General features: G+C 56.4%; 1 protein-coding gene across 2 annotated transcripts; it reads left to right on the plus strand.

Moving 5' to 3' along the window:
* Nucleotides 1–338: 338 nt before the first annotated feature.
* Qsox2 (quiescin sulfhydryl oxidase 2) lies at nucleotides 339–27,941 on the plus strand. Of its 2 annotated transcripts, XM_047525442.1 has the most exons (12): nucleotides 339–684; nucleotides 10,404–10,504; nucleotides 12,483–12,531; nucleotides 13,109–13,214; nucleotides 13,425–13,515; nucleotides 15,121–15,266; nucleotides 16,751–16,885; nucleotides 17,032–17,161; nucleotides 19,705–19,827; nucleotides 20,719–20,869; nucleotides 24,099–24,287; nucleotides 26,340–27,941. In XM_047525442.1, the coding sequence occupies exons 1-12, from the start codon at nucleotides 378–380 to the stop codon at nucleotides 26,885–26,887; spliced, it is 2,076 nt and encodes a 691-aa protein (XP_047381398.1). In that variant the 5' UTR covers nucleotides 339–377; the 3' UTR covers nucleotides 26,888–27,941. The 2 variants fall into 2 exon arrangements, with proteins under 2 accessions (XP_047381398.1, XP_047381397.1); XM_047525441.1 differs by lacking the exon at nucleotides 16,751–16,885 and having other exon boundaries at nucleotides 356–684.
* The last annotated feature ends 58 nt before the right edge of the window (nucleotides 27,942–27,999 follow it).

The following is a 27,999-nucleotide window of genomic DNA, read 5'->3' on the forward strand; positions in this document are numbered from 1 at the left end:
TCTAATAAAATATTTAAAAGGGATGGGGCCGTGGCTCGGTGGTTAAGCGCCCGTGGGTTCAACCTCCAGTACACAAAAAAAAAAACCTGGGCCAGCCCCACTCCCAGCCCCACTCCCAGCCCCACTCCCAGTGGGCCCAGGCGGCAAACACCCAAGAGGGGGTCTCGGGCACAGCCAATCGCAGGAGGGCGGGCCCTGTAACGTAGAGGGGCCGGGCTCAGGGGCGGGGCTACGGCGTCGATGGGCGGGGCCAACCTCAGGGGACGGGGAGAGCGAGCACAAGGGCCGGACCCGACGCGAGGGGCGGAGCCGACGCTCGCGACCACGTGACGGCGGTTGCCAGGGTGAAAGGTCGGCGCGCCGGTGGCACTCCCAACATGGCGGCGGCCGGGGCGGCGGCGCACCGCTCCGGAGCCCGAGCGCCGCGCCCGCCCCCGTCTCGGGCCGCGCGGCTGCCGCGGCTGCTGGTGCTGCTGGCGGCGGCGACGGCGGGGCCGGGGGCGGGCGGCGCGGCGCGGTTGTACCGCGCGGGCGAGGACGCCGTGTGGGTGCTGGACAGCGGCAGCGTGCGCGGGGCCACGGCCAACAGCTCAGCCGCGTGGCTAGTGCAGTTCTACTCCTCGTGGTGCGGCCACTGCATCGGCTACGCGCCCACCTGGCGGGCGCTGGCCGGGGACGTGCGAGGTGAGGGTCCCGCGCGCCGGCGCGCTCTCCGGCCCGCCGCCCGGGCCTTCGCGGAGCGAGCCGGCGGCGCGGGGAGCAGAAGGCGCCCTTCCCGGCCCGCCCCGCGGAGTCGCCGCCTCGCGCAGCACCTGCTTTTCTGCCCGCGAGAGCTTCGCCGGCCGCCCCCGTCTCTCCTGCTGTTTCCTGACCCGCACCCCCGTCCCCAGCACTTCCGTTTCTGAGCCTAGCACCCCCGTTTTGAGGATACCTCATGCCCTTCCAGACCTCTAGCCACCCCTTTCCCTTAAAATCGTTGTCATTCTCTTCCTGGTTCGGATGGCTGATCAAGTGGTGGGTTTCAGAATAAGCCACAACTTAGAAACCCGGAGACTCTGGGGAGTGCTTTGTAGAGGCAAAAGACCTACAAAGCATCTTGTTGGTAGATTCCTTGTTCACAGACCGCGGTTTTTGAGAAATCTCTCATCCATCAAATTCCTGGTACTATTACCGCACTTTACTGATTAGCACTTTCTTGTTGCAGCGAATCATTACTCAGTCCTGAAGTTGTCCTCCGGCTCTAGATGGCAGAGTTGTAGTGTAGGGGCATTTCCAGCCGCCTTCAGCATACCCACCGCATTGTAAATAACGTGGAATTTAAATGGATTGGCAGTAGAGTTCCTCCTCAGCAAGAGTGAGGTTTGTCAGGACCAACTTGCTACTGCTGTGCTAACCTCTAATTACAGATTTCACTGGGTGAGAGCCATGACAAATTGTTACTCCTCTTTCCTGCACCTTTGTTTTTGGGTCTTATATCTAACCCTGCTGTATTTTTCTCATATTCAAACAGATTTATAAAGAAACTTTTTCAAGTATGCAATTATAAATGACTGTCTTTAGAATGTGTTCTCTTATTTCAGTGTTGAGGTGTTTCGTTTCTAATGGATTTGTTCTCTTGGATCTCAAGTTTTCCTTAAGTCCCTAGGCAGACCTGGGACCAGAGACTAGAAAAAAGGACTACTGGCTTGCTTTTTTCTTCTTTTTCTTTCTTTCTTTTTTTTTTTTTTTTAAGCTTTGATTTTGGGGAAAACGAGTCATTCAATAATATAGAGGACTTTTCAGTTCTTGTTTTTATTCAGTAACAGAAACATATGTAAATGAAAATGCTGGTAGCCTTGGCAAAACTTTTGTCACCATTTTTGTGTGTATCGTTTTGACATTTTCAGCTTAGTATCTGAAATGTTTAAGTTATAAGCCAGATTCAAATATGCAAGCCCTTATGTAGCACAGCCAGCATGTAGGGAGCCCTGAAAATTGTCCTTGTGACTTGGTGAAAGTGAGACAGTAAAATCCATACCTGATGGTGTAATTAACTAAATGAGGTTGCTCAAAAGGACTGGCTGTCAGCCAGGTCAGGGCAGGAGGAGGGGGCCTGAGATGTGGCTGAAAGCGAAAGACAACTGTGGCCTGACCTGACAGGCATGGTGAGGGGAGGTGGGGACTGTGGGCTGCGGAGGCAGAGGAAGAAAAGGGCCAGACTGGCAGCAAGGCTTCCCAAGGTAGGGACAGAGCCCTCAGCACTGTACAGTGTCCCACTGAGGGTCCCTGGGACTTTTTCTAGGTCTGTGGTCCTCAAAGCAGTCACCTGGGGACTTGGTAGAATGCATGTTGTCATTTCCAGCCCAAATCCGCCCAGTGGAGCCCAGCATCAGCCCACATTTGGAGGATCAATGTTCCAAGAGGCATTAACCCTGCAGGACACCTGCAAGAAGAGACTCATGGCCAGAGGAGAAGAGAGCTGGGGCGTGTGCACTCCCTCGTGGTATCTTCCACACGAGAACTCTGCCTTTGTGCCTACGTGCATTGGATGCTCTCTGGGAGCCCTTACCAAGAAGGGCAGCCACCCTCTGCTTGGTGAGGCCTTCCCCGCAGGCAGTTCAGCTTGGGAGAGGGTGCCCATTGCCCATGGCACCACAGTGCTCAGTCTGTGCTTCCGATCAGTCACCTGTAAATGGGGGCATCTGGCCCACCCTCTTGGGGCATGCAGACCTGCATCAGGCCCCCTCGAAACGCATCCAGCTGGTTCCCTCCAGCATCCCTTCCCCTCCACATACCAGCGTGGTCTCTGGAAAGGGTGGTCTGCTGCAGGCTCTGCTCCCTGGCAGGAAGTTGTCATGGGCAGAGAGCTCAAGCCAGAAGAGGGATTATGTCTCCCTGCTCCTTACCCCAACTCCTAGCTGGAGCAGGCAGGATGGGGAGACGGTGGCCCTGAGGGTGAAGGCTCTCCCAGCCCTCCACTCAGTTTAGGGGCCCCTGCATTTCCTTAAAGGCTTAGGTTGAACTTCAAGGCTTTTCCCCAGCTTTTTCAAGTTTCAGAAATAATTGTTTTTCCTTATGAGAAGGTGGCTTAACAGATAAAAGGTCTACTGTTTTGTGAAGCTAAAGGTCATTCTAGTATTTTTGTGGACCTGGCTTAGGCCTGTTGCTTCTAAGTACTTTGCAAAACAAAACCTACTGTTCCTGACAATCCGTTTAGCCCAAGCTATCATGGTCAGTTTGGCCCGTGATGCAAGTGGACACGCCTGTACTTGGTTTGCCTCTGGAAATGTAGTAGGATGGTGTGTGTCCTAAAGGCAGAGTGTGTGGCCGTTGGGGTACTCTGTGGCCTTGGGGTCTGTTCCCTGTCTCCTTCACTCCATCTTGGGAAAGCAGAGGACTGGGGTAACTGGGCAGATCTGTTGTTGGCCCTGGAATTCTCAATGAGGAATGTGGAGAGGAAATAAGACCTGGACTACTTCTAGAACCATCTTCTGAGGGGGTATTGATGCTCTTTTGTTGAAGGTGATGGTACCTGAGACTGAGTGAGACTGAGTCACTATGGTCACCTGGCTGAGGGACAGACTGCAACATGGGTCCATGTACAGGTGATGCCAAAGCCCTGTCAGCTTACTTCCTGTGACCCTGTAGAAGATGGATGAAGGGTGTGAGTGGAAGGCACCTGACAGGAAGATGGGCACAGACTGTGTCAGCTGTGGGTGGAGGACAGGGTGCTCTGTTGCTGCTGCCAAGTGGCAGCCATGGCCTGTTGCCTTCCCCCAGGTGCCACTCTCCCACTTGGTCTGATTTTCTTGTCTACCTGACTAGTTTGGAGACTTTTTGGGATGAATTAGACCACTGGGTATTCCCCAGAGGCCATTATCTGTCCCTGGAAAAGGGTGGAGAAGGACCTGGGTAGTAGAGGTGCAGGTAGCAGCTGGGCTGGGTAAGTGGGGACCTCTGAGAATATGGGGTGCACCTGGATTCAGGAGGAGGAGACCGTGGAGTGAAAAGTGAAACCAGGTTCTGGAGTGGTCCCCTCCTGTGGACCCAGAAACTGCTGAGTGTAGCCCCCACAATCAGAGCCTCATGGCTGTTTTATAGTCAACCAGTGCAAAGTGCCAGCCAGGCCTCCGGGAAGTTGCCCTCCTTAAGGCCACTGTGGTGGTATGCTGTGACCAGCAGCTCACATGTGCATGCAAAGATGGTTTACCAAGTGCCCTCCAGAGACTGTCACCACTGTGTAACAGTGGGGTGGCCTAGGCCATGAACATTGTGGGGCCTTATGTGGCTTCTGGAGGAGTAGGGACTAGATCACTCTTTAAAGTGATCCACGGGGGGAGGGGTCCTTATCTCTGCATGGGGAGTGCTTCCACATTAAACAGGGATTGTTGGCATCACCGTTAGACATCCTTGTATGCTGAGGACCATACCCAGTTGTGTTTTAAGAAAACATCCAAATTTGGGGATGAAGAGACCTTGGAGGGCTGGGGGTATAGCTCAGTCAAGTGCGTGACCTAGAGTGCCACAGGACCTGGGGTCAGTTCCCAGCACCAAAATAAAGAGAGCCTAGAGACCAGGCCTACCCGCAACCTGCGATGGAAGAGTACACCTGGCTCTGTTCTCATACCGGCTGGTGGCAACTGGCACCTTGTGCTGGTCTCTGCTGGTGGCCTTAATTTCTGCCCAGGCCAGAAATTAATGTGTGTTCAATTTCTGCCCAGACCTTATGACTTGAACTTAGAGCTTACTCAAGACCTTTGCTTTGCCAGAAGGGGACCTGCACCCAGGAAGAGTGTCCTCCACATCTGGATGTGGGAGTAGAGACTGTGACGTCATTGCTATAACTCCTCAGGAGGGGAAGAAGCTGCAGTAGAGCTTGCTGCATCAGACACAGCCCACAGTCACAGTCGTTTAAACCTTGGAGGCTGGTTAATCTTTACTGTGATCATTTTCTAGAAGTAACTGACGCTTAACCCTAAATTGGACTTACATGGACTTTTGCACTATAAGAAGACATGATGGCAAAGACCTAGCCCTAGTGGTTCAGTAACAGAGCTACTTGACAAGCGAGCTTGAACTGGGTTTTAGTCTACTGTACTTGGGAGCGACTTTTTTCACAAGTATTTTTAAGCCTGGAGTACTAACAGCAAGCTCACCAGTGGGACTGAGAAGCCAGCGCCCGCTTTGGGACCTACTTCCCTTTGAAAGCCTCAGAACCTGCCTGGGAGCCACAGCCCCCCTGTGCCTCCCAGCTGGTGCCCTTTAACCTCAGTGTTCAGGGGGTGGTCCCACACATCCAGTGAAAGTGGCATTTGCATTCAGTTTCTGAGGTCCTCTCCTTTGTGTGTCCCCTCGACAGGTGGGAGCAGCAGAGAGGGGAGGATGTGTTGAAGAAGGGCTACCCTGAGGCAGGACCTTGTCAGTGTCCTGTGCTTTGTGTGATGGAATAGGCGGTGGGAGCCTTTGTGTTGCTGTGAATACCGTCCATCTGTCAGGGCTTCAGTGACTGCTGGGGCCTCCTCAGTGCCATAGTGGCTGGTGTAACCGTGTGTAACTGAAATTCTCCCGTCTGCTGCAGCTCTCCCGGGCTCAGGCTTCAGGGCGTTACCAGCCCCACCAGTTTTCAAAGACAAAGGCTTCCTGAGGGCCCAGGCCCCTTCAGTAGGACAGTCCTTGTTTGGTGGGGAGGCGCTGTCTGGAGTGTGGCTCCACAGGTGACTTGTTGAGCTACAGAAATCTCTGGAGGCCAGGGCAGGTGGGGCTTCTGCACTGGTGTGGCTGGACGGTTGGTCTTCCTGGCCGGTGCATCTGCAGGCGGTGACACAGGCCCTGCCTGAGTCCATGGCCTGTGTGCTGCTGTTCTCTGAAGTACAGGACAGGGACAAAGCAGGGACCTGCTGTTCTTCAGAAGGAGCAGCAGGTGCTGTGCAGAAACAGAGTGACAAGGTGCTGCAGAAATGAGCTGTGACCAAAGAAACGGGACTGGTGTGGGCAGTGGGGGAGGCAGGAACCCCTGACCTCGTCTGCAGCGATGCAGTCAGCCTCTGTGCGTGAGGGAAGGGAACCCCAAGGCGAAGGCTGCTTTGCCCCATGGACACCAGCCAGCTTCGTCTGCTCCTCACACCCTCAGACCAGCTCCTCCAGGAACCCTGGAAGAACGGGGGCTCTGCATGGGTGAGAAATGGCTTTTAACGCTTTGGAAATCATACCACGATGCTGCGCGGAGGGGTTTAGAGGGCTCTTCCCACCTGAGACCACTTCCCTGGTGACCGCTCCTGTTCTGCTGGCGCTGCAGCTTTGGCTCTTGTCATCGCACTGCCAAAAAATGGGGAAGCCAGGGTTGCTTGCAGCTGCCCCTGATGGCAGAGTCCCACCTAGGAAGGTTGAAGGAGAGAAGGCCGCAGTAGTCGAAGAAAGTTTGCACTGCCTCCACTTTCCCTGAGGGGTGACTAGAGCCCTACTGGGAACTGCCCCTGGGGGCTGTGCACCACCCTCTCTTTGGCCAGCAGACCCTCCTCTCCTGGTGTTCTGGGGAGAAGACATGGGAGCAGGGCTAGAGGTGGAGGAGCAGGAGTTTCTGGAAGGGATGATGAAACAGCCCAGTGCAAACATCACAAGGGTGGGGCCAGGCAGGCCAGGAGTGGCCATTAGCTACCCTCAGCCTTGCTCTGATGGCAGGTCACCTACTGGTGCTGCCACTCTGCCCGTCGCCACTGGGATGGCTGGGCAGTGGTGTGTGGAGGCAGCTGGTCTGCAGTCTGGAGCTGACCGCCCTGAGCACTGTGTTCTTGTCGGGGCCCTTGCCGTCTCTCACCCAGTGCGGCATACCCTGCTTCCCCTTGCATGTTAGTGGCTGCCTATGGCTCTTGAAACAAAGAACCAAATCCACTCCAAGGTCTGCAGCCTCTCGTGAACCAGCCCCAACCTGGTGTGGACAGCCCCTGGCCCTGTCACCTCTTCAGTTGTCACATGGCTGCATTCCTTCCTGCCTTGTTGGTCTCTCACCTAAAATTGTCCTCCTTTCTTTGGGATTCTGGTTGTCACCGTCTGACACAGTGTTCCCAGATCAGCACTTGTCAGTTATAGGAGCTTGGCTTTGTGAGTGTGCTGTTCTTACCCTGTGCTGTTGGCCACAGACTTTGCGTCTTTGTATGCGGCACTGGGCCAGCTCTCATGGTGGCAGAACACACTGGCCTTCCCGCGTACCAGCACGTGTATCTCAGCCTGTCCCATCCCTGGGCCCCCTTGGCAGGGAGGTCTTACTTATGTCACCATTTTACAGAGGAGCAACTGAGGCACACCCAGTAAGCAGTGGGCCAGAAGGGAAAGCTGGACAGTCTGGTTCTGGGGCAGTGGCTCGACCCAGGGGCTAGCATCTGCAGAGACATGGGCCTGCAGTCCAGGGGCTGGGCCGGGCCTCAGTGGGGGCTGAGCTAGTGTGCAACCAGAGGGGACTCGGGTGAGCAGCATCTCGGTGGAGGAGAAGAACGAGTCCACAGGGACTGAGGATGTGGCACGATGAAACAAAGACTTGCCTTGTGACCACAGGCGGAGGCTGTGGTGGAGGCCACTTCACTCCCAGGCCCACAGGAAGCCTTGGGGGCTGGGTCAGGGCCCTTTGGTGTCCATCTGCTGCCCTGTTCTTGTGCAGGAGCCAGGGAAGCCCCAGTGCTCTCCAGAGCGGCAGCTCCCCAGCCTGCTCAACTGTGCTCTTCACTCCTCACCTTGCTCGGGCCAAGCATCGCCCGCCTGCTGGGGTGGAGCGCCCTCGGTGCTGGGCCGCCTCTGTGGACAGGGTTAGCAAAGCAGTGCTTGGCTGTGTTGGCGAGGCGGCGCCAGCCTGCACCCGTCTGCCTTCCTCTTCCCGTGTTGAAAAGTCCAGGAGGCAGACCCAGGGCCATGTTCCTTGTGGACAGGAGAGCTGGGTCTGAAGCTCCCTGCCTTTCTCCTGGATGTGTGGTAACGCGGAGCTCCATGTCCCCATCAGCCAAGTCAGAACCTTGGCTTCACGGGCCCCGCTGTCATGCAGTGGGTGAGGCAGGGCCCCCGGCCACTTGAGCTGGCTGGCCTGGGGGCTGTCAGAGCCAGGCCTGCCTGGCCATGGCTTGGGCTGTGCAGCTCTGACCACAGCGCTGCCAGCTGCCTGTGCCTTGCTGGGTCTGTGCTGACCGCCCTCTGTTGGGGACTCCAAGAAGGCAGACCCGTGGAGCACAGTGCAGGTGCTTAGCAGCACTGGCGCTCAGCACACGCCCTCAGGGCCCAGGACAGTGGGGTGTCTTTAACGTTTGTTTTTATGACTGACACTGCTTGAGAAAACCAGAAAAACGCGAAGACCCAAGCGCGCTGAGAAGCACAGTTCTGGGCTGTGCCGCCTCCTCTTCACCACTTTGGCCGGCTCGGGTCTTTCATACAGCCGCGGTTCTGTTGTTTGGCCCTCGGGTCTTTCTTTCCCTTATGCTTTGTGGTGGGAGGGCGCTTTTGTAGCGTGGATGGAAGGGTGTCATGGAAAACTCCCAGTAAGCAGAGTGAACTGTGGACTGTGAGCCAGGCGAGGGCGGAGTGAAGGAGCTGTCGTGCCAGGAGCAGGGCTGCTCTTGGGGAGGGGCCTGTCCACAGGGCCACCTAGGTGTTCTCTGCCATCTGCTGCACTAGCTGGATGGGAGTATTAACTGTCCTTCCTCAGGTCTGTGCAAGGTGAGGCTCCAGGGAGATGTGACCTGCTGTCTGGAGTTGCTGGGATTCTCCGTGCATCGAAAATGACCTTGGGATATGACTTGTTTCCATAGCCAACACAGCAGAAAGGTGTCTGGTCACCGTTTGTGAAAAACATAACTGCTATTTATTTTTGATCAAAGAGGGACAAGGTGTGTGTTGTAAGCAAGTGTGATATATTAGTCACCATGGGTGTTGGGAGTGTCTGCTGATGGCAGTTCCCTCCTGCCCAGCATTCAGCACTGCCTCTGAAGCAGAGCAGAGTGGCCCTTGGAGAAAACTTTGATGTGACTTTGGCCAGACAACAGGAGCAACCAGAACAGGCAACGAGCTCCCATCCAGAAATCATGTGGCTTCCAGCAGCAGGTGGCATGAGGTTCCTCAAACCTGTCCACCTGCGGAGCACTGGGTCTCCCTGCAGAGACCACTCACTGAGCACCAGCACCCACATCCAGGACTGGGCAGGATCCCTGCAGGGCCAGGCACCAGGAAATGTGTGTGAGTCCATGCGTTGTAATTTTAACATTCCAGGAAAAGATTCCAGTCTCTCAAAAAGCCACCCCTGCGTCCACATCAGAGGGTGCTGTGGCCCTCATCTTGACGCTGCGATGGGAGGGAAGCCAGGCACTTCCCTCTGTCACCGTAGGCAGCTTTCTCTATGGACATATCCTGGCGCTGGTCCCAGCCCCAGAGTGAAGAGAAGTGATAACCGGAGGCCTCTCTTTTTGGCTATGGCCCTCATGAATCAGTGTGCTTGGGTCATGGTCAGTAAGAAGGGAGATGGCCAGGGTTGCTTGTCCCCATGCCAGGTGACAGGGTCAGGGGCACAGTCAGCAAGATCAGAGAGTGAGAAGGCACAGGACAGGTGGGAGTCTTCAACCAGTGGATGTAGGGTGCCCTGATGGACACATGGCCTGCCCTGGCTCAGGGAAGCCTCCTTTGCATTCCTATCTAGCAGACTTCGGGAACAGGAGGCAACAGGGAAATGCTAACCCTGGCTGGGCGTGTGGTGGTGTAAGAAGTATGTGCTGTAGTGTGGGCAATGTGGCCATGTTGGGAAAGAGCCCAGTTAGAGGTGCACGTGGGGAGATGTGTGACAGATGTCATACTCTGGGTGCTTCTGGGCGTGGGTGGGGATTCGGGTGAAACGCAAGTTGCATGAGCTGGTGATTGTTGATACTGAGATGAGGGACTTGTGGGTGTTTGTTACATTTTTATCTTATTATTTTTGCATTGGAAATTTTCTGTAATGAAAATCTTAAAGATAGAAAAAGGTATTTATCTGGAGCAGCTCCTTTTCTGCCACTGGGAATGGCAGAGGCGTTGCAGGGCTGCAGGTAGCATCTGTGGTGGTCAGGATGCGTCCTTTGAGAGCAGCGCCTGGTCTGTTGCACCTTCACCAGCCCCGCTTCCCCTGCAACTCCCAGTGCCTGACTTGTCCCTGTTCCCTGCACGCCCATGTCAGGGTGCCACTTGACTAGGAGACCGCGGCGTGGTAAGCTGCTGAGTGATTTGCAGGTTCAGCAAGAATGGTTCTTTCCCTCCCTCATCAGTGGTGGGAGCTCCTCTTCCCTTGGTGACGTGCAGGCAGGCCTTGGACTGGTGTGTCATGCAGCTGACTCCCAGCTGTCATACCCCTGGGTGGGGTTGGACTGCAGGGGGTGGCCAGCAGGGGAACCCGGCCCACTGACAGTCACACTCCTGCTTTTCAGACTGGGCTGCTGCCATCCGAGTCGCCGCGCTGGACTGTGCGGAGGAGAAGAACCAGGAGGTGTGCCGCACCTATGACATCCACTTCTACCCCACCTTCCGGGTAAGCGCAGGGCAGCCTCTGGGCAGCTGTCTGGCCAAGCCTCGTCCACAAGGGACTTCTGCTCAGGGGAGGTTCGCGACTTCTCTAGTTCCTGGTCTTCAGTGCTTCTGGCTTGCTTGTCCAAACTTGGAAGCACACGCTCCGCGCAGGTTGCCCCCGTGCCACCCTGCCGAGCCTCAGAGGCCTGCTGGGGCAGGGGCTACCCTCGCCCATACATGCAGAGGCCCGTCTGCAAGGCTACACAGCACACGTGTTTCCTGGGGTCCTTGCCTCGCCCCTCAGGGTGTGGCCATGCCCACAGGGACGGGCACCTTGCCCTCAGCTGCAGTCAGCCCCTGGGGGATGTTTGCACCCGTGTCTTCCACTAGGGGGCAGAGGTCACTGCAGCCTACTGAAAGCCCAGAGCAGTGTCCTTGTATGCATGGGTGTGTGGACATGTGCCTTCATACCAATGTGTGACGTGTCATGGCCACGTGGACATCACCAAAGATGCAGCATCTGTGGAGATGGTTTCTGAGAGCCCCTGGTGCTGGTCCCTGGACCCCAGAAATCCTGGCTGCTCTGCATGGGGCCCTGTTCATGTGCCCTGGCCTGCCAATGCTTGTTACCTGGCTCCTGCTACCCTGTCACCAGCCGACACATGCTGCATGTCCTGTGTGTGCCCAGGCCAGGGACCACTGGGTTGCGTGCTGCCTGTTCTCTTGGTTTGTTCTCATGGTCTGACGCCATCAAGACATTGCACTGTGTTCTTCTCATAGTTGCATACCCATGCGATGTGTTGCGTGTAAAGGTCTGCCTGCTCGCCTGCCTCAGCACACGGGGGAACCTGGGGCGCTCTCCACTGAGCCACATCCCCAGCCCTATTTTGAATTTTATTTAGAGACAGTCTCACTGAGTTGCTTAGCACCTGGATTGTGCTGAGGCTGGCTTTGAACTCATGATCCTCCTGCCTCAGCCTTCTGAGCTGCTGAGATAACGGGTGTGGCCACCATGCCCAGACGCCCTTTTTATATATATATATATATATATATATATATATTTTTTTTTTTTTTAGTTGTTGGTGGACTTTTATTTATTTTTACGTGATACTAAGAATCGAACCCAGTGCCTCACACGTGTTAGGCAAGCGCTCCACCTCTGAGCCCCAGCCCAGGCCCAGATCCCTTTTTACCTTGGCGCAGGCCTTGCCAAGCTGCCCAGGCTGGCTTCCGCCTCCCTGGTTGCCAGGGCTGGCGCTCAGTGCTAGGTGTCGTATGACTGTGTGGCACTAGCCCTCACGGGGGCTTCGCTGCTTCCAGCAGCACTGCTGTGAAGAGATCCCTTGGTGGCCTGGGAAGGCATCCAGGCCATGGGGTCCAGGGATGTGCACGGCAGACGCAGCAGGGCCAGCCCTTCCCACACGCTTTTCACACTGGCCACGAACGGTGCACAGGAAGCACACCATGGTTTAGTCTTTCTTCCCAGAGCCTTGTGTGTCCCTGTCTGTGAGGAGGTGCCTGTGCCATTGTCCTTTTCCCTGGGGTCACCAAGGTCCTTTGCATGTTCTCGGCGCTGATCTTTCCAGTTGTTGCATTGGGATATCTCCATCCAGGTTGGACCTCGACTTTCACTGTTTAATGTGTCTTTGATGAAGAAAGTTCCTGATTCAGCATAAGAACCCTTTTCCTTTTCTCAGATCCTGACTGCAACTCTCCCTCTGAGTCCTGAGTGGTCACAGTCCTGGTCAGACACACATTAGGTGCCAAGAATCAGGGAAGCGTTGCCCTTGATGCTTCCACCCTGTGAGATTGTCTTGCTTTCAGACCTGTGGGTCAGAAGCATGAGTAGCGGGGTTCTGAGGTGCTTACTGTGGCTTGCTCACAGATGGGGCAGGACTTGGCCCCACCCCCTAGTCAGGGTGCTCATCCCTTTGCTGTGTAAGTGTTAGTGTTCATGGACACCCGCCAGGCTGTTCTCATCTGTTGTGTTTTTCCTCTAGTATTTTAAAGCATTCACAAAGGCGTTTACAACTGGAGAGAATTTTAAAGGTAAGGACACAAACACCGTGCCCTCAGCTTAGCCCGAGCTCTAGGCCGCCGGTCTCGGGAGGTGCGTGCCATGTGGTTTGCACCAGCACTGCCTGTCCTTAGTCATTGCAGTGAGAATCGCCAATTTCCTGCTTTGCCTTTTTTGGCAGAGGTGGTGGTGAAATTTGTTAAAGTTCATTTTTCATCGAGAGGGTTTGGAGAAGTGTACAGTCAATATATGTGTGGCTGGCAGGTTTCCAGTGAGCCTGCCCAGGTGGGGGGTGCCATGGGACCTGGCAACACCCACACTCCCTTGGTGCAGAGGTGGCCTTGCCTGTGTCCACCAGTGTGGGTGGGATCCAGGGGCCTGGCTTCCTCTCAGCGTGTGTGTGTGAGATTCATCTGTGGCCACACATCCATGGCCACACGTTCACACTCACTCCTGGTCCTGGGGTCTCCCGAGTGTGAATCCACTGCTGCCTACACTACACCCTGGCAGTGCCCATCAGTGCACCCTACTAGGATCACCTGGGATGGGGCAGGCACTCTGGGGCAGATGTGCACAGACGTGGCCGTGATCAAGATGTACTTCTGGCAGGACCTGACAGAGAGCTGCGAACAGTCAGACAGACAATGATCGACTTCCTGCAGAACCACACGGAAGGCAACCGGCCTCCAGCCTGCCCGCCCCTGGACCCTCTTCAGTGAGTAGCTCCATTAAAAGAGGGCGCATGGGGCTTGGGGTGCAACTCAGTGGCAGGACACGTGCTTTGCAAGTGCAGGGCTCTGGGCTGGATCCCCAGCACCAAGGGATGGACATTTCTGCGGTGAGTCAGTCGTAGTTTTGTGCAGAAGTGGCATGTGCGCTGTGCTCCCTCTGCTAGGAGTGCTAAAGCCTGTGTTTCTCCTGAAAGGCCCAGTGACGTCCTCTCTCTCATCGACGGTCGTGGTGGCCATTACGTAGCTGTGGTGTTTGAGAGCAATGGCTCCTACGTTGGACGAGAGGTACCATGCTCGGGTGCTGCCTGCAGGCTCTGTGTGCTGTGGTCAGGTTCGGGTTGCGTGTCCCGTGCTCACCAGTCAAGGAGTCCTGGTTGGTCTGTGGAGAAGAAGGCTGGAGCAGGGGCGTGCCCGGGGAGGCTGGCGCAGTCTCCTGCATGGCGGCAGCCGCGCTCTGCTGAGTGCCCAGCCCCTCTACTTGTGCCACACCAGCATTCTGTCTGCCTGGTTTCCCTCAGGAAGTCTTGTCATCCTCGAATGTCACTTGTTTGGTTCCTCAACCCCAACTTTGGCCAAGTGTTCCTAAAACCAAGAAGACTAGAGTGTGCCTAAAAGAAGGGTAGGGCCAGGGTCCCTCGGAGATAAGAGGGACCTCCTGGCTGCTGTGGTGCTCAGCACTGGCCCGGCTCTGCCTCCCTGCCACTTGACAGGCACCTGCAGCGGTCGTCTGGTAGCTCTAGGAGGCAGAGGAGCCAGCTTCGCCCCTTTTGGGCCCTCTGGAGATGCCAGGGCAGCGAGGCTGCAGACAGTGGTGCCTGAATGCCCTCCTGGCACCCAGCCAGTCCTCCCTCCGAGTTGGGTGGTGATATCCTGCCACCTTCTCCATATTTGGCCAGAATCCTTGGCGGGGCTGAGGAGTTGCCAGAGCGTTCTCCACGTGGCCTGTCGCACAGGGCTTCCTCGATCACCAGTTCTGTCGGGCAGTGCCCCACGCCATGCTGCTCACGCACAGCAAGAGCAGGGCTCCTGAGGGAGGTGGTGTAGGCCGGTCTGTGTGGCACACTGTCCCCACATTAGCACCTTCAGGCTCAACTGGGCTCTGCCCACCAGGGAGTGCCCACAGCACAGGCAGACCAATGACTATAGGTTCCCCCAGTGCGGCTCCAGATGGGCACAGGGCACTAGGGGCACACTTAGCTCACACGGGGAGTAGAGAAGGCGCTGCCTGCCTGTGGTAGGGGTTTTCTGGATTCCAGAGGTGCCAGTGTAGTCCCTCTCCTGACAAGACCTGCTGCTGTGGCAGAGCTGGACAGGCACAGGTCATTGTTGGAGGGGTGGTCCAGAGCCTGTGGGCTTGCAGCTGGGCTGGTGGTTGTGCTGTTCCTGAGGGCTGCCTAGCCTCCAGACAGGAGCAGGGACATGAGACCAGCCATCAGCGTGCAGCTAAGGAGTGGGGAAGGTGCTCACTCAAAGTGAGCCTTGTGAAGACACCCTGGTTTAAAAGGATGAAGCAAGAGTTGAGTAGTGATCATCCCCTTGAGCAGTCTGGATACTGCTAAGTGAGAGCGTAGCCTGCCCGTGGGCACTGTCCCATTGACTTGCCTGAAGATGTGATGGCCACTCAGGTGTAAATGTGCTCTTGCCCCTGGGGAATGAGTGCAGATGTGCCCCCGAGGACACGGTGCTGTGGCAGCACTGCCTTCACTGCTGAGTGACAGCTGCCTTCACACCTGCCTAGCTTGTGCCCCTTGCAGGGTGCAGGTGGTGGCACCCCAGCAGGGCCTCTGCTCTTGGGTAAGGGGTCGCTTTGGGTGGTAGGTCTACATGTTGGGAGGTTTTCTGAGAAAACTGCCATGCTCTGTGACAGCCTGTGGTCTTGTCATCACACAGGTGATCTTAGACTTGATTCCATATGAAAACATCGTGGTGAGCAGAGCGCTGGATGGGGATGCAGCCTTTCTGGAGACCCTTGGCATTCCCTCGGTCCCTTCCTGTTACTTGATCCACCCAAACGGGTCTCGTGGATTAGTCAGCGTGTAAGTGCTCGTCGGTGTGAGGAGTGTTTGTGGTGTTCGGTGGGACCCACGGAAGCTTGTGCTTTGTGACTGCTGGACAGAACCTGCAGGTCCACAGGCCAGGGAAAGTCCGGTAGTCAAAGTCTGAGGGGCCTGGGTCTGGTGGTGCCCTCCTGGGTTTATTCTCACCACAGCTCCAGACTCCAGGGTGTTTCTAAGCAAACCCCAAGTCCAGCAAATGACCACTGACACCCCCTTTTACACCAAGCTCCTGGTTGCAGGCTGGTCTGGCTGTGGCCATGAGCACAGGTGCCCCCCTTGGCAAAGTGGGCTGTGTGGGTGGACTGCAGACTCCACCCTGATAGTTCCCTCTCCTTGAAGAAGGCAACAGAAATCTTGGTGGACCTGCTCTGTGCCCCAGTGCCCCAGAGACAGGCCTGAGTCAAGCCAACTACCAGAGCGAAGCAGCAGACTGGATAAGGTCATATGTGGTCCGGAGGGTGCAGAGTGAAGCCTGGACCTCCCTCCTTGCCCTGGGTGTCACCAGCAGCCACTAACTTGGAGGCCCCTGGTGCCAGCAGCACTCCAGCCTGTGCTATATGACCCCATTTATCCAAAAGTTTTTGGCTGGTCACCATGTCCAAATGCCTCTGAGTGTCCAAGACGTGATACAAGAAGGCAGCCCATGTTCTCTGCCTCGTGGAGCTTTGTCCCAGCATCTTCAAAGGTTAGCAGGGAGGAGGGCTCTGCCCAGAAGCCCCAAACATACCACATCTACCTTGAGCATATGTCTGTTCTCAAACAAAGAAGAAAATTCAGAACTCAGAAGCCTTCCCATTTGTCAGGATGGGCTCCAAGCCCCTGGGGAGCCTGGCTGTGCCAGAGACTGCTGTGCAGGGCTGCTCCCACACTGCTGTTGGTCCTGGAGACAGATAACTGTGTGACATCAGTGTCACGTGTACAGCCTCTTACAGAATCACGTTGGCACTTACACACACAGTGCTGCTGCCTTCCCTTTGGAAACTCCAAGCTGCTCTGGCTGCTCCCAACGAGTCCTGAGCTGCAGAGCATGTGCCCAGAAGTGTACTCGCCACACCATGCCGTGGCTGGCCCAGCAGAGCTCAGTGACCAACATCCCCTCCGGCCTGGCTCCAGATGCCTGTCAGTTGGCAGATTGTGGGCACGTTGGTGAAGACTCAGGCGTATCTGAAATGAGTCGGGATAAAGCTGATCTTGGCAGATGCTCAAAGCAGCTTTACAGGCATCTTAGGTCCCACCGAGCACTAATGAGCCCTGGGGCTCCTGCAGCTGCACCTCGCGATTATCTCTGCACCGCCTCTTGTCTCCTCAGGTGGCATGGCAGCCGAGGGCCTGTGGAGGCGGTGCCCACAGTTCCCGGTCCCCAGCCCATGAGTGCTGGAGAGCACAGCCCCCAAACCCAGGTGGACAGACCAGGGAGGCAGAGCCTGGTCCAGTGCCCCACCTCCCCCTCTCCTTCCTTACAGCGCAAAGCCTCTCCGATCGTTTTTCTCCTCTTATTTGAAGTCATTGCCGAATGTGAGGAAAAAATCACTTTTATTGCCTGAAAAAACAAACAAAGAAGAGAATTCAGAGGTGATGGTTTGGAGAGAGTTTGACAGGCAAGTGTTCCTGCCAGAGCCACAGGAGGGCCGGTGCCATGTAGCAGGGAGACTGCAGTATGGGGCTGCAGCTGGGCCAGGGCAGGGTTGTGGGAAGGGGTGGCAGCAGAAGACAGTGTCGCGCTTGACTCCCTGCTCCTTTTCAGGGCGAAGCTGTACATGGCGGACCTGGAGTCCGGGTTGCACTACCTGCTCAGGGTGGAGCTGGCCACCCACAGGTCACTGGCTGGGGCCCAGCTGAAGACACTCAGGGACTTCGTGACGGTCATTGCCAAGGTGCGGACTCAGGCACTGCCCTGAGCGGGTGCTGAGGGCCCTCCTCTACTGGCCTGGGGCCGACCACTCCCCACCTTTCTTGTGGGGACACTGGGATGTGGGGAGAGGCTTGGGTGGGGTGGGGCGTGAGCCTGTCTGCAAGGTTGGGCTCTAGCTTCCTGGAGGGGAGACAGCGGGGGCATTGAGCCCCCTCAGCCCGGACTAGACAGGGCTCTGTGGGCTCTGGAGGAGATGTGAGGAAGCAGCGGGTGGACCAGGCTCCAGAAGGGGCCTAGGGTACTGTGCTTGAGCCACCCTGCCTGACGGGGTCTGACACCACTGCGGGATCACTGGGGAGGGGAGAGCCCGTGCCTGGTGGAGCTGGGTCTGCTGTGCAAGGTTCTGTCTGAAAGGGCCGTCCAGGGAGGTGGCTGGGTGGCCGGTGCTGATTTGAAGCCAGAGGAAAGGAAATCTCCGTCATGGAGTCATGAAGGGAAGCCTGGCTGCACGGTGAGGTGCGGGTAGGGGCTGTGCCTGACGGGAGCCTCCAGAGGAGGCCGGAGGAGAGGTGCTGAGCCCGGGTGCACACAGCTCCCTGGAGCAGTCCTGCTGAGGGTGCAGGCGTGTCTAGGGAGGAGCGGGGACAGCACTCTGGTGTTCAGAGCTTGGGCATGCACAGCCCTGGTCCATGGCACCTCTGAGGCGGGGCAATGCCCTCCACCCTGAACCCTGTGGAGCAGGCAGGTGCTCCTGTGTTGGCCGGTGTGACGGGCAAGAGCTTCCTGCCAAGAACCTGGCTCCAGCATTGGGAGCCAGTGGCTTATCGTCTTCTGGGCTCAGAGCCTTGTGTGGGCCAGCCGGGGCCACAGCCTTCCCCCTCCCTGGGACCAGTCTGAACCCTCCTTCTGTTGGCCTACCCTGAGTAGCCTGGCCTACAGCCTCTGCACTCTGACCTCTGCATCCTGCCCTCAAACCTGGCCCCTACCTACCCTGGCCCCTGCTGCTATCACAGGTATGGCCCAGGCCCAGTGTCCCTGTTACTGTCTGCAGGACTAAGATCAGGACTTGATTGGATTCTTCTTTTCCAACAATAAGTTCTCCAAAGGAACAACTTATGTTCCAGCCTTGAGATAGTCAGCAGTTACATGTATAGTATGACTTTTGAAAGATGAATGAAATACAACTTATATTAAAAAAAATAATAATGAGGCCTATAATATGTTTCTGGTGAGTAAGTGAAACTTACTTTTGTAGTACTGGGGATTGAACCTAGGGGTGCTCTAACACAGATATACCCCAGCCCTTGTTGTTCTTACCTGAGATCTTCTACCTCCACCTCCCCCATCTCTGGATTGTCATATCTGCCCTGCTTGAAAATTGTTTAGATGGATTTTTACTCCATTGTGCCATTCAGAGGTGAGAAAACCCTAGCTGGAGTCACAGCTTGAAAGAAGCACCCTGCTAACCTCATCAGGGCGCTCCTCCTGCATCCCTGCTCCTCCCCTCCTCAGGATGGGCCTCCTCTCTGCAGCTCCTCCTCCTCCTGCATCCCACTTAGCCAGGGTGCTTCTGGTTTTATACTCCTTCATAAGTCAAGATAATAAATTATCCTTAATAATTTTTCTAAAAATTTTCTTAAATGTCTAAAAATAAACTTAATACAGATAAATTGATTATGCTAATATTTAACCAGTATAGAAATTATTTTTTACTGTGTTGAAAATGTGGTGTTTGTGGTCTAGCTGTTTTAGCCTCTTGAACCATGAAATTCAGCTGGGTTTTTTTTATTTTTTTTAATGCTCAGGGTTTTTTTTTTAAACCTTATTTTATTTATTTCTTTTTATGTGGTGCTGAGGATTGAACCCAGTGCCTCACACATGGTAGGCAAGTGCTCCATCACTGAGCCCCAGCCCCAGCTCAGCTGGGTTTTTAAGCCTTTGGCAGCCTTACTTTGCACACATTCTAAAAGGAGGTCCACATCAAAGTTCCTTACCAAAGGAGTACAGAACGCTGGGTTAGCTCAGTGCTTCTCCAGGCTCCAGTGACAACTCAGGGTCACCAGCTGGGACAGGTCATTGTTCCCACACACCTTGTCAGGGCAGTCAGGCAGACGAAGCAGGAGGGACTGTGGGGTCAGGTAGCGGTAGAGGGACTTTCAGCAGGGCCAGTAAGCCCTTGATAACTTGGTAATAAGTCACACTGTCACCAGTGGTCCATCACCATGAATCAGCCACCTGGTGTGAGCCAGGCATGGGAACCAGGTGGGTGAGATCCACAGGACAGGCTGGGTAGGGAACTGGTTGGACATCTAGCCCTTGGAACCTCACCCCTGACCCTCCTGCAAGAGGACCCCTAGTTTCTAACAAACTCCCCACTCTAGTTTAGTCCCTAAATGAATTAAATTATTTTCCTGGGGACCTGCATGGGGGCAGAACATAAGTCAGGGTGGGCTCAGGTCCTGTCTGCAGGCTCTGCCACCTGCATCCTGGACCCCGGGTCCCAGGAAGCACTAGGGTGTGGGCAACATTTTCCCCGCAGACTCTCATGGGTCCTTCCTTGCTCAGCTGTTTCCCGGCCGACCACCCGTCAGGAAGCTGCTGGAGATGCTTCAGGAGTGGCTGACCAGCCTTCCCCTGGACAGGATCCCCTACAGTGCCGTCCTTGACCTGGTCAACAATCAGATGCGGGTGAGCCCAGACCCCTGTCGGGACTCCGTGTACCCCGGGCACCGCGGTTGTCCTGCTCACCAGGACTTCCTCCTTCCTGCCCAGGACTCAGGACCCAGAGGCTGCCTCGAGGGGGAGGAGAACCACGCCTGCCTGTGGGTGGTCACCGTGGCTTGGACCTAGCTGTCCAGAGTGTCTCAGCCCTGTCTCCATGACAACTGCACGTCCGGTGTGTGGTGCTGGCAGGCGTGGCCTTCCTCTGCAGCCTGAGCCGCAGGCCCGGAGCTCTTCCCGTGCTCCCCCAACAGAGGTCCGAGGGCAGGAAGGCACCAACCCCACTCCTTCTCCCCCACTGGCAGCCAGCGCCACACGCTGTGCTTCTGCCTGGGTCGCGCTCCACCTTTTTCTCCACGTGGGGTGCAGCAGTGTCCTCCAGCATGGGACTGAGACCTGCGGTGCCGCTGCTGAACGCCTGGCCCATACTGCATGCCTGAGAGCTGTGCCGCCTATGGGGCCGCCACGGGCCTCTAGAAGGCGAGCACACTGTGCCCTCTCGTCTGTAGGTAGGGGCAGCGGAGCTTCTCGCTGTTGGTGGGTTTTCCCCACAGCTGATCCTAACTGAAGGGGAAAGGGGCTTCTTCTGTTTGATGCTGATTATCGAGAGCACATTCCCTCTGTCCTATGACTGGAAAGGAACAGGCCACCTCCCATATTGAGAACTCCTTTAGTTAGATAGGTATTTTGCCCTTTGGGCCCTTATGTGTGAAATTCATGCACCAAGTGCAAACCCCAGCTCTGATGTGCACAGGGAAGATGCCTGATCAGTGCCGGCCCTTGTGGGACACCACCCACAAGACGAGCTTAGGCAGCTTCTTAACAATTATCCCCTCTCCTTATGTCTTCCCCCGCCAGATTTCTGGAATCTTCCTTACCAACCACGTGAAGTGGGTAGGATGTCAAGGAAGTCGTCCAGAGCTGAGGGGCTACCCATGTTCCCTCTGGAAGCTCTTCCACACTCTGACTGTGCAGGCCTCTACCCATCCAGAAGCACTGATGGGCACAGGTAAACCTGGGCTGAGATGGAGCTTGGTCGGGTGGCGTGTCTTCCGTGCTATGTGCAAAATAAGCCACCAGGGCTTATTTTGCCACCTGAGGCAGCATGTCATCTGGGTGCCCAGGACCCACGCAGAGGTAGGATTTGACCTCTTTTCAGAACGCACCCATGAGGACACCCACCCATGGCTGTGGGGGCAAGAGCCTGAGTCCCCTCAGTTACAAGCCCATGTGTCGCACAGCTGCAGGAAAGAAGCAGGAAGACACAGGAGGCTGGCCAGGCATTTCTCTACAGTGTAGACTCCCCTTCATGTGCTTAGAAAAAATAGGAAGTTCAGTCAAACCTTTTTGGAGAGGTGTGTTAGTTATTAATTTGGGGATACTGATAAATTACCCCCAAATTTAGCGCTAACTTAAAACAGCCTACCTTTGTCATCTCAGTTTCAAGGGGTCAGGAACCTGGATGTGGCTTACCCAGGGTCCTCCACTTGGGGATTCTGAGGCCCCGCTGGGGAGAGATCACTCACTGCCTACAGGCTCTGCTCCCTGTCCCACCCCGTGGGCCACCCCACCATAGCTTCTGGCTCCTAGGAGAGGGAACACGACTTGGGTGATTGTTTCTGTCATCTTCTGGTCACTGCAAATGAGTTGCTGGTCACCCACTCCCTGGGGAGTAAATTACACAAGGCCAGAGTGCAGGTGACAGGCACCAGGGACCATCCCAGGGCTACTGCACAGGGTTGAAAGTGCAGCACCTGAAGTTGTGTTTGACAGTCCAGTGGAGAGGAAACAGCTGGCAGCCCCGCCCTCACCCTTCACAAGAGCCCGCCCGGAGGCAGGATTCCTGGCTGTCTGTGGGCTGCTGTGTGCTGCCCGAGCCAGGCGACTTGTGGGGTGGCGCCCCCTCAGCCTGCCTTCTGAGCCCACCTGGCAGCTGGGCTTGTGGCCACGCCTACTGCCAGGTGCTGTGGTGTGAAACATCTGCCTGCGTTTGCTCAGTTTGCTGGGTCAGCAGTTTGGTGTGGGCTCGGCTGGACAGTTCTGTTGGTGACGAGGGTCTCACCCCTGTGGTTGTCCAGGGACAGCTGGAGTCCAGGGGACCTTGGAGTGATTGTGCTCCTTCAGGCCAGCCCCAGCCCTCTCCAGGTGGCACTGCAGTGGGCAGGCCTGGAACTGGGCCCCTAGGGCAGCCAGACTGGAGGCTGGGAGCAACTTCCACCTGTTCTGAGAGCTGCAGCCAGGACACACTGTCAGAGGACTCTGTCCAGGGATGAGGTACCCACAGTGTGGTCTGGACACACCCATGCTGCCCTCCTCAGGGACGCCGTATGGTACTGCAGTCCAGGGTCTGGTGGGGAACCCATGAGTCTTACCCTCATGTTCCTTTAGGAAGCAGAAATTAGGAGCATGTTTTTGGGGAACCTCAAGAACCACCCAGACATTGGAATCAGAGCAGCATGCTGCACGACTTGATGCAGCCAGACCCTTCAGACCCATGCTAAAGCACCAGATGGACCCAGGCTGCACCTGGCTGGGACATTCTGGTGGGGAAGGAGGCTTGTGCCAGCACACATCCTCTCACTGCTCCGTCAGAGCCCTGTGGAGGCCCTGAGACCCTCAGGTATTGTGGCTCAAAGCTGACGCCTGTGTGGGATGGAGAGGCAGCAGCCTAGCCACAGCCCACTCTCCTGGCCTGAGTTGAAGCGTCTCCCAGGAGGAGTGCTCCGCAGAGGGAATTGGGTCAGGCGAGGCGTGGGATTAAGTCTTGGGGTTTTCTTTCCTTATTGCACGTTTAAACCCACTCACTAAAGCGCCAGCCAAGCGCTCTAATCCTCCCCAGGTAGAGGTTTATGGTTCTTGTCCACTTTAAAGATTAGGGTCCTCGAACGTGCAGCCGTCTGCAGGGAGAGGAGGGGGATTACCCTGATGTGAGGCAGATGTCTGGAGAGCTCCCAGCAGGGAGAGGGGGCCAGACGGACTAGGTCACAGGGCACTGCCTGGACGCCGTGGGCACGCCCAGAGCCAGCAGGCGTTGGCAGTGTGCTGAATTCTCCTCAGTGAGACAAGCAGGAGCCTTGGTCTGAGTCCCTGACTGCAAAGGCCCAGACCCAGGAGCCTGCCATCCTGACAGGTGGACACCCAGGTCAGGGCTACAGACCATTGTCCTCCACAGGGACATCCAGAGGGATGCTGTGGGTGGAGATGAACTTCTTCCCCGAAGCACATCTTTTTTGGTGATCATTTTGCCACGTGGCTTTTGATGCTGACGTGCAGCCAGCTTTAATCCTGTTCCTTACTTGCATGCTCGCCTGAGCGGAGCTGTTAGCCCCTCCGTCCCCATGCCTGGCTTTCCGGCTGCTCCCTTCTGAATGTGGGCTGGGGCCGCTTGTGGAGCTCAGTGTGCCCTGTGCTGTGAGCTGTGGATGCTGGGCTGTTTCCTTGTGGAACCTCAGCTTCCTGGGGAGGCTCAGCCTTTTCAAAGACTGTGGGCCTCACCAACCTGCCTGCCCTTGGCCGCCACCTCTCAGGGAAGACTGTCCTCAGCAGGGCGAGTTGGGGCTGTCTGCTCCTGGGTGGGTGTCTGCAGACTGTGGACCCTGCCTCCCCGAGCTCAGAGCAAGCAGCCTTGTGCCCAGCGCCACCATGAGGAGTTGCTCATGAAGCAAGGGAGTGCGGGGCGCTGGGTGTGGTGGTCGTGCCTGAGAGCCCAGAGACTCTGGGGACTGAGGCAGGGGGATCGCAAGTTTGAGGCCAGTCTGGGCAACGTAGCAAGACTCTGTCTCAGAATGAAATAAGAAGGGCTGGGATGTGGCTCAGTGGTGGAGCAGGCAGTATTGCAGAAGCAGGGGGCAGGAGGGCAGGTGGGCAGGGTGCTTTCTTTGCAGTCCCGTTGCTCTCTGGGTCCTAAGGCCAAGGACAGAGGCAGCCGACAGCGGGCTCCTACTGAAAGGTAGTGGCAGTCGTGGCACTGAGTACTCGTGGTTGGTCCCCCTTGATACCAGCACACAACTTGGATTTCCATGCTAGTGAGGTACCCGCTTTGAGGTGTGGGCACCATCCTCCTCATGCCCTGGTGGGGCCTCAGGCACCTTCTGGGGCACCCAGGTGTCTGGGGAGGTGCTGGCCCTGGTTTGTGTCCACAGTCTTTGTGGGAACTCATGGGCTGGCATGTGTTGCCTCAGACACAAGACTGAGCAGGGATCTGGGCCTGGGACGCCAGTGGCTGTTGTTCCTTGCAGGTTTCGAGGACGACCCCCAGGCAGTGCTGCAGACTCTGAGGAGCTATGTTCACACCTTCTTTGGGTGCAAAGAGTGCGGCGAGCATTTCGAGGCGATGGCTCAGGAATCCATGGACTCGGTGAAAACGTGGGACCAGGCTGTGCTCTGGCTCTGGAGCAGGCACAACGCAGTCAACAGCCGCTTGGCAGGTGGGTGTTCCGGCATGGATCGGGCGGGCACTGTGGTGTGAGGCGCCACGTCGGGAGCCGTGAGGTTGGCATGGTGACCGCGTCCCGGGCTCTCTAGCGTGTCCTCTCACTTGGGGGCACAGTCCTTGAGGAGCTTGACACACTGGCGTGGCTCTTTCTTTCCATCACACCTTCTCCAAGTAATTTGACACTGGAAAATCAGGGATGTGATTAATTTTTGTAAGGAATTTTAGTGTCTTTAAAATCTGTTCTCAGACTATAAACCAAACCTCTCAAGTAGTTTTATTTAAACTAAATAGGATGCAAGCAATTTCTCAGAGTTAAGTAATTCAGACTTCCAAAATCAATGGCAGATTAGAATTAGGCTTAGAAATAATTCCACTGAAAAATGAATTTAATAGAGATGAATAGAAAATGCTGCTGAACTGTTGGTTTTCACTTAATCCACTGTATTATAAGACATATTACAACTGAAGCACTAAAGAAAATTGGTTCTTCTCTGCACTCAGAGCTGCGGGCGCCTCTGCGTCTCTGGGATTTGCTCCATCCCTGTCAGCTGTTGTCTCAAGGTGCAGCCGCTGAGGCTGGCACAGGGCCCTCTCCATGCCCAGCGCTTCCTGGGGCTCTTGCTCCCTCCCACCCACCCTCCTCCCCACAGAGGTCCCTGGGCATCCCTGGCACTCAGCTCTGAGGCACCTGGAGCAAGGTGCCAGCTGGGGCTCCCCGGTCCAGAAGCATCAGCCTGCTGCAGTGGGGGCCTCGTGGCCCATGCATGTCTCCCTGCCACACTCCATATTGGAGGCCCTCAGGGGTCTGACCTGGTCTCCTGTCCAGTGTCCGCTCTGACCCTCAGCACTTGGTATGTCTGCACATGTCCATCCTCAAGTTCCACTAGGTGCTCTCACCTGGCACTGGCCTTTGCCTCATCCCTCCTGGCTCCACATCTAGCACATGGTGCGCAGCAACCAGGATAGGGTCATCAGTGCAAGGCCAGGCACGTGGACACACACAGCAGCCCCACACAGCGGCCCCACGAGCTTACTTCCGGATGTGCTCTGGGGGTGTGGCAGCTGCCGGGTACCCAGGCCTGTCTGGGAGCTTTGCTGGTTCTGCCGAGGGATCGGAGCTGGATCCTACAGCGGGGTTAGCATGTTACCAGGGGACCCTAGCTCACACCTGAGTGCAGGGCGTTCCTGGCCTCAGGTGATACATGCAGGTGTTGCTGAGTCCCAGGCTGGCAGGAGCCTCCCTGGGAGTGCTCTGCCAGGCCTTTCTGAGCAAAGGAATGAAGGAACAGAAAAGCCCCCAGGTGGGGCGGGAGGATGGGAATGAGGCCTAGGGTGAGGCTGCTGGGAGAAAAATGGAGTCCCCTTTCTCAGGGCAGTTGAGCAGCCCTGTCTAAACCTCAAAGTATGGGCTCTTGGGACTAGTCCCACTCCTGGAAGTGCTCAGGTGGGTGTGCAGAGCCTGTGCACGGATGTCCCTTGCAGAATCACTCATGTGACTGTCCACCAGGGAACAGGGAATAAACAGTGGGACCGCAGTAGGCCACATGGCCTTCAGGAATGCTGGGGTAAGTTTGTATTTACGAGCAGGGAGCTGAGTCGCAGCTGAGCAGCACACAGTAGAGGAAGGTGCCATGTGGCCTCTTGCCTGTGTGCCCATGTGCAGAGGAGGGGCCTCCCAGGACCTGTCTCTCAAAACATGCAGATGGCGAAGGGGATGGGTGCGCCTGGCAGCCAGAGTGGGTGGGGCTCAGTGGGCCTCTGTGCAGGTGCACCTGGAAGACACGGAGGTGGGGACTTTGAGTCCTTTTGGCAGGGAAGGAGCTGGTGAATTGCCGCAGGGTTTGGCAGACAAATGGCAGGTGGGCTGGGTGTGCAGGGTCCTTCCTTTGTGTGGAGCTGTGGGGACCCACCAGAGGGAGCAAGAGCTGCTAATGCCTAGGAGGACCCCAGGGCAGTGGGAGCCAGGTGCCCGGTCACCCTGCACAGGCCAGCAGCACATGGCTGAGACTTGTCTGCAGTGGTTCTCCCCTTCCTTTTCTCCTAGGCCACCTGAGTGAGGATCCCAAGTTCCCAAAGGTCCCATGGCCAACCCCAGACCTCTGCCCAGCCTGCCATGAGGAAATTAAGGGCCTGGACAGCTGGAACGAGGGCCAGGTGCTGGTGTTCCTGAAGCAGCACTACAGCAGCAGCAACATTGTAGATACATACTCTGCAGACCTGGGAGAGTCCAGCCAGGGAAGAGCCCTGGGCAGGGGACAGGCGGAGGGTGGCGCACTGACTCCCCCAGAGAAGGTCCGTGGAGACCAAGATGCTGAGAGTCTTCGTCCGCCTGGCATGCTGGGCCCCAGAGCTGCCCTTCCTGAGAACCTGCTGAACAGGCTGGACCTGAGGCTCCAGAGTCCCCGTGGGCCCGGGGCCCTCCAGGAGGCCGAGGCAGCCGCACCCTTTCTTGGGGTCGGCTTCTCCAGCCTGGACATGAGCCTCTGCGTGGTGCTGTACGTGGCCTCGTCTCTGTTCCTCATGGTTATGTACTTCTTCTTCAGAGTGAGGTCCAAGCGATGGAAAGTCCGGCTTCACCACCCAGCTGTGTAGAGCGCTCCCTGGGCAGCGTTGGCAGTGTTGGCCATATTCTGTGCTGCCTGCAGCTTTATTGTTTATCATCAGGGACTCAAGACTCGAGGGCCCTGGGCTCCCCTCAACAGGCCTGTGGAGCACTGGGTGGTCTTGTAGGAATGCTGACTTCTGAACCTCGTCCATGCCTCCCGCAGCCTCTGCCACAGGAAAGCTCATGTGACCTCACTGAGGTCGGGGACAAGAGGAGCAGCCCCAGCTGTCCTGTGCCCCACAATGATTGCAGGCTGCATCTCTGCAGGGCCTGACTTCTGTTTGCAGAAGCCTCCCCGAGGGGCCCAGCACTGCGGCCTTCTACACACGACGTGCCCTGCAGCCCTGAGTGGATGTGGCACTCCAGCAGTGTGTGATTCACTTTTTGGCCATCTGATAGTCCCGCTTAAGCAAAAGAATGTTTCCCTGGGGTCTCAGGGCACTCGGGGTAGACCTGGAGACTCAAGGTGCGGGCCAGGAGGAGCTGTGGCTACACCGTATCTCAGAATAACTCAGGGGCCCTGGGTGAGCCTGGGCTTGGGAGGAGGGTAGGGGCAGTGCCTTTTTGTTGCTTGGCATATCTGATGACGAGATATGAGTGAGGGCCATACCAATCTGGCTGTCCTAGGGGAGCTCTGGGCCCAGTGGAGGGGCTGAGGGCCAGGTCTACAGGAGGAGTGTGGAGGACTGGTCTGCTCTTGGGGGCATGACCTTGGGTGAACTCTACAGGAGCCCGTAGTCAGGTGTGCTCCTTCCTCAACCCCACGTGAGGCACCGCAGAGGTCCCTGGCCATGGGCCCTGTAGGCCAGACCTTCCTGATCTGAAGCTGTGGACAAGGTTTCCAGGGGCACCTGTCTCCCGGGCCTCAGGAATGATTTTTTCCCATTCAACAATTTAAACACATTGTAAACCCCCAAACACTTAGTGGTAAATTAGCCTCTGAAGGGCTGGGGACAGAACTCAGCTGGTAGAGTGCTTGCCTTGCAAGCACAAAGCCCTGAGTTCGATCCCCAGTACCACCAAAAAAAAAAAAAAAAAATAGCCTCTGAAGACTTCCAGGAAGCAAACCGATAACATGCTTTGGGACAGACTCCCTGGC

The sequence above is a fragment of the Sciurus carolinensis genome, chromosome 14 (assembly GCF_902686445.1).
Source record: "Sciurus carolinensis chromosome 14, mSciCar1.2, whole genome shotgun sequence".
Classification (NCBI taxonomy): domain Eukaryota; kingdom Metazoa; phylum Chordata; class Mammalia; order Rodentia; family Sciuridae; genus Sciurus; species Sciurus carolinensis.